The sequence below is a fragment of the Fulmarus glacialis genome, unplaced genomic scaffold (assembly GCF_000690835.1).
Source record: "Fulmarus glacialis isolate BGI_N327 unplaced genomic scaffold, ASM69083v1 scaffold42352, whole genome shotgun sequence".
Taxonomy (NCBI): Eukaryota; Metazoa; Chordata; class Aves; order Procellariiformes; family Procellariidae; genus Fulmarus; species Fulmarus glacialis.
In genome coordinates, this window is record NW_009199277.1 from 17,860 (window position 1) to 21,958 (window position 4,099).

The 4,099-nt window shown below is 54.9% G+C and overlaps 1 protein-coding gene across 1 annotated transcript; it reads right to left on the reverse strand.

Annotated features, from left to right (window-relative positions):
* Positions 1 to 1,341: 1,341 nt before the first annotated feature.
* Positions 1,342 to 3,107, reverse strand: CD3D (CD3d molecule, delta (CD3-TCR complex); the record flags this gene model as incomplete). The annotated part of the gene is made up of 4 exons (XM_009573192.1): positions 1,342 to 1,404; positions 1,784 to 1,827; positions 2,262 to 2,393; positions 2,901 to 3,107. Coding segments are annotated over 4 exons (446 nt in total), but the record flags the coding sequence as incomplete, so codon positions are not given.
* Positions 3,108 to 4,099: the final 992 nt, after the last annotated feature.

The following is a 4,099-nucleotide window of genomic DNA, read 5'->3' on the forward strand; positions in this document are numbered from 1 at the left end:
CAACCTACAGGTGTGTGCAACTGGCACATGGAGGGTGACCTGGTTTCTGAGGTTTCTAACTGCTAGGAGATCCTGTCTGTTATCTGCCTCCCATTTTGGCTGTAGTCAGACCACATTAGCTGTTTCTGCTGAGAGCTGGGGAGCAGGGACCTTGCCAGGAGGAGCTGGGTTGGTGTGGGGAGACCCAGTGCTGCTCAGTGTCTGGAAAGGTCGTTGAGCTGGGAAAGGCTCTGAAAGTTTGCTCATCTGCATCCTGTACTCAGCACACTGGGATGGGAAGTGAGCCTGAAAGAGGGGTTGCCGAATGCCCCACGAAAGATCCCTGGCCTGATCACAAAGGTGGGCTGCAGAGGCAGAGGAGGGTGGGAGAGCCTCCCAAGAACATCAGAGGTGCGGGGAATGTGGACTGCCTCTGGCCTTCGCTGCCTGGCCAGCTCTGCTGCCACGTGTTTTGCACAACCTCTGCTGCAGTTTTTGTCCCCTCTGCTGTTTCCATTTCCTCTTTGGGCCCAGCCTCCATGAGCTGGGGAGCCAGCACAGCTCGTTTGCTCGTGCTTCACTCCCCTAAGCACTGAGGCAACTTGCAGGCTGGCTGGGCGCCAGCGACCTGGCAAGCCCCTGCAATTTGGAGACTGCGATTAGATGCCAAGCCCTGCATGTGCAGAAGAAACGTGCTCCTGTACTCCCTCCTGCCAGCCCCCCAGCTCTGTCAGGGGACTGAGGCATGCAGGCACTTTGCAGGCGTGACACAGACCCTGCTGAGTGTCGCTGTGCTCCTGGTGTACCTGCTCCCCATTCTGGAAGGGGAGTTAAATGAGACAAAGCCTCTGCTACTCTCAGGGGCAGCAACCCTCTCCCTTCACAAGGTCCCCCATCCTCAGCTTCAGCAATGGACCCAGATCTCATTTAGATCCTGGCACAGAGAGGTGGCACAGCCATGGGCACCTGCCTGCACTGGCAGAGCAGTGTCCTAGCGAGACAGGCAGGAGCCTTACGGGTCTGCAGGGATCCAGGCAGATCGCATCCAGTGCTCACCTTCCCCAGTGACTGCATGGCTCCCCAGGCCTCAACACAACCGATGGAACAGGGAGGCTATGGGATAGGCTCATCTTTAATGAGAGGAATACAGAAGTGCAAAAGGTCATGGAAAGAGCAGAGCGCTACAAGCAGCCCACCCTGGCAAGGAGCCGGAGGGCTCTCTAAGCAAAAACTCTTCTGCCAGCAGTAAGCTTACGAATGCAGTGCCAGGGCAAGGTACCAGTGCTCTTGGGCACTGGCGGTAGCTTTGCTGTAATACCACTCCCGGTGTGAAGGAGTCGCAGGCCCCAGCATCTTCCCACTTCACTTGCGGGCCTTGGCAGGTGCCAGCCGGCTGTACTGACCATCGTCCCGCTCGCCAAGGGGCTAGAAGGAAAAAAGGCAAGATGAGCTATGACTGTGTCTGTCCAGCCTTGGGAGAGAGGGTACAGGGGAAGCTGGCCCAGACCTCCCTTTGCTAAGCTTTTGGCAAGCTTTCCCTCCCTGCACACAGAGCTTAACAACCCCAGAGAGTAAGAGGCAGGGGGTAGCTGAGCTTGCCCCATCCTCTGGGTCACTCAAGGGGAGGCAGCTGCAAATGCCCTAGCAGAAAGCAATCTCCAATGCAGCTCAGTGCCTCATGGCATCGAGTATCCCCCAGCAGCTGTCATGGCCACGCTGATCCCACCACGCAGCCCCACATCACGCAGAGGTGCTAAAGCCCATGTGCGCGCGCACACACACACACGTGCACGCCCTCACTCACCTGGTAGAGCTGCTCGTTGGCAATCAGGTTCTGCCTGTCAGAAGCTAAATGAAGAAAGAAGGTGGTCAAGCATCAAAGGAGTCACGGGCAGTGTGGTGAACACTTGCAAACAAACCCAAGCAGCCCTCTGCTTTCAGCCCTGTGCTTTTACTTCCTCTGGGAGGCTCAGTGGAAAGCCGAGGCTGCAAGGCCTCAGATGTTCCTGTGCCACCAGCTGCTGTCCCTGGGATGATGTTTTTGTGAACCTTGTGCATTTGATGGCTTCTCCTGGGAAGCTGAGCTAGGGGCAGGAAGGGTACACAGAGTGCTCACATGGATCCTTACCCTAGACACACTGTGTGCTGGCTGCTGCCTGCAGCTTGCAGTGACTGGGCTCTGTGTGCAGTGATGGGAAGTCCCTAGGTACCACGCAGCTCCTAAAGATGCCCAGGCACTTCCCGTCCCCACTCGCGGGCAGCCGGCAGGGCTCTCCCCTCACCTCGTGACATGCGTCCCTTGTCCTGGCCAGTGATGCAATACACAGCAACTGCCAGGAGGACAGTGGCGACAACATCTGCGACCACGATCCCCGAGATGGTGGGAGCGTCCACTTCGATGCAGTTCTGGCACACTGAAAGCCCAAAAGGACACAAACACTGAAAGCAGGGCCATGACCAGGACCCTGCCCCTTGGCCGCCCTCGCCCTGCCGCCGGGGTCAGTCTGAGCTGAAAGCACTCAGTCGGCTCTGCCAGACCAGGCAGGCTCCAGTCCCAGGGCGGGAGACCAGGGATTAAGTTTGGCTTGCTGCATGACCCAAGGCAGTGGCGTAAGCTGACACGTGTCCCTAGCACTCAGGGCAGGCCACAGCTGCAAGCCAGCAAGCAGCTAGCAATGAGGCAGTATGAGTGCCAGCTTATGGCACTAAATGAGGCTGTGGAGCTCTCACGGGGACACCACATGCAGGGGAACGTGCAGCTTGGCTGTTCCCAAAGGCAACCTAGCACAGGAGCTGTCAGGACTTCCGCAAACTGGTGGAACCACCCTCAAACTCTGGGAAATCAGGAGTTCCCTCAAAAATTTGCTTGGGCGAAAACTCCAAGCAGTTCTGGCTCTAAAAACCAGGTTTGCAACACTTACTTCGATAGTGCACCTGGAGGCTTTTCTTTCCACTTCCTGTTTCACATGTATAGATGCCTCTGGGATCATTGTAAACTGAACCCAAATCCAGCTGTTCTACGTTTTCTATCCTATTCCCGTCTTTCAGCCATACGACTTGACTTTGGCTGCCTGTTACACATTGCAGGAACACCTTCCCACTGGTTTCTTTCACGATTACTTTCTGTCCTGTAAAAAAAAGGTGAGCAGAGAGCTTCACAGCTGAGTTCTCAACCCTCACAGTGGTGCAGAGCTCAGAGATCTCATTCATGGAGACGGCTAGTGTAGAACGCATCACATTAGGCTGTCCCCTGAGCAGCAGAAAGAACACCGCAAACAAAAAACTCGGGAAAAAGCAGACTACCCAGTGGAAAAGTCCAGTGTTCAACTGGTGGTTACACTAATGCAGCTCTGGGCAGTTTAGAGATCCAACTTCCCTTGGAGTGAAAACTAACTGGAATCAGGCATCTACCTGGACTCCATTCAGACTGTATGTGCGTGACCCGCATCCCACACAAAGATTGCATTGGTACTGAAGTGCAACTGCAGTGAGAGACATTTCAACAGAAGTGAAATGTTTCCACCAGCAAGGACAGGAGCTGAGCCCACATGGGGAGGCAAAAACCCATTTAGGTTTTTACACAATATTAAAAAACATTTTTAGTGAAAAGCATGCAAATATTGTTTCCTTGGCCCAAAGACAGCATCTTCAGAGTCTGCAAATGGAGAGTAAATTCCCTGTCTCATTTACTGAGTGCTGGAGCAAAGAACAGCCTCTCCTTCTTGCATATTTGTGCCGGGCACAAAGCCCATGGCTACTTTGGTCTAATACCACGGTACTGCCAAGTCCAACGTTACATGCTCTGTCATTGCAAGGCGGGTTTGAGCCATCACACATAGCCATGGAGTAACCCACATGGCTCCAGACTGTCACAGCAATGGTCCAGGGCAGGCAGAGTCGTCAGAGCGATCTCGTCCTCATGAACCGTTGCACTGATTCGCTCCCTTTTCCCCATTGACATTTATGGACCTCATGTCAAGGTGCCGTGATGGAAAACCCCAGCAAGCCTTGGGGGCCTGCTTCCCAGCCACCCTCCCACCACCACAGAGAAGCCCGCGGTGTAAGCAATATGGGCGGCAGCCTCCAGGGACCATGGCGAGTGCCCAACGGGCACCGCTGC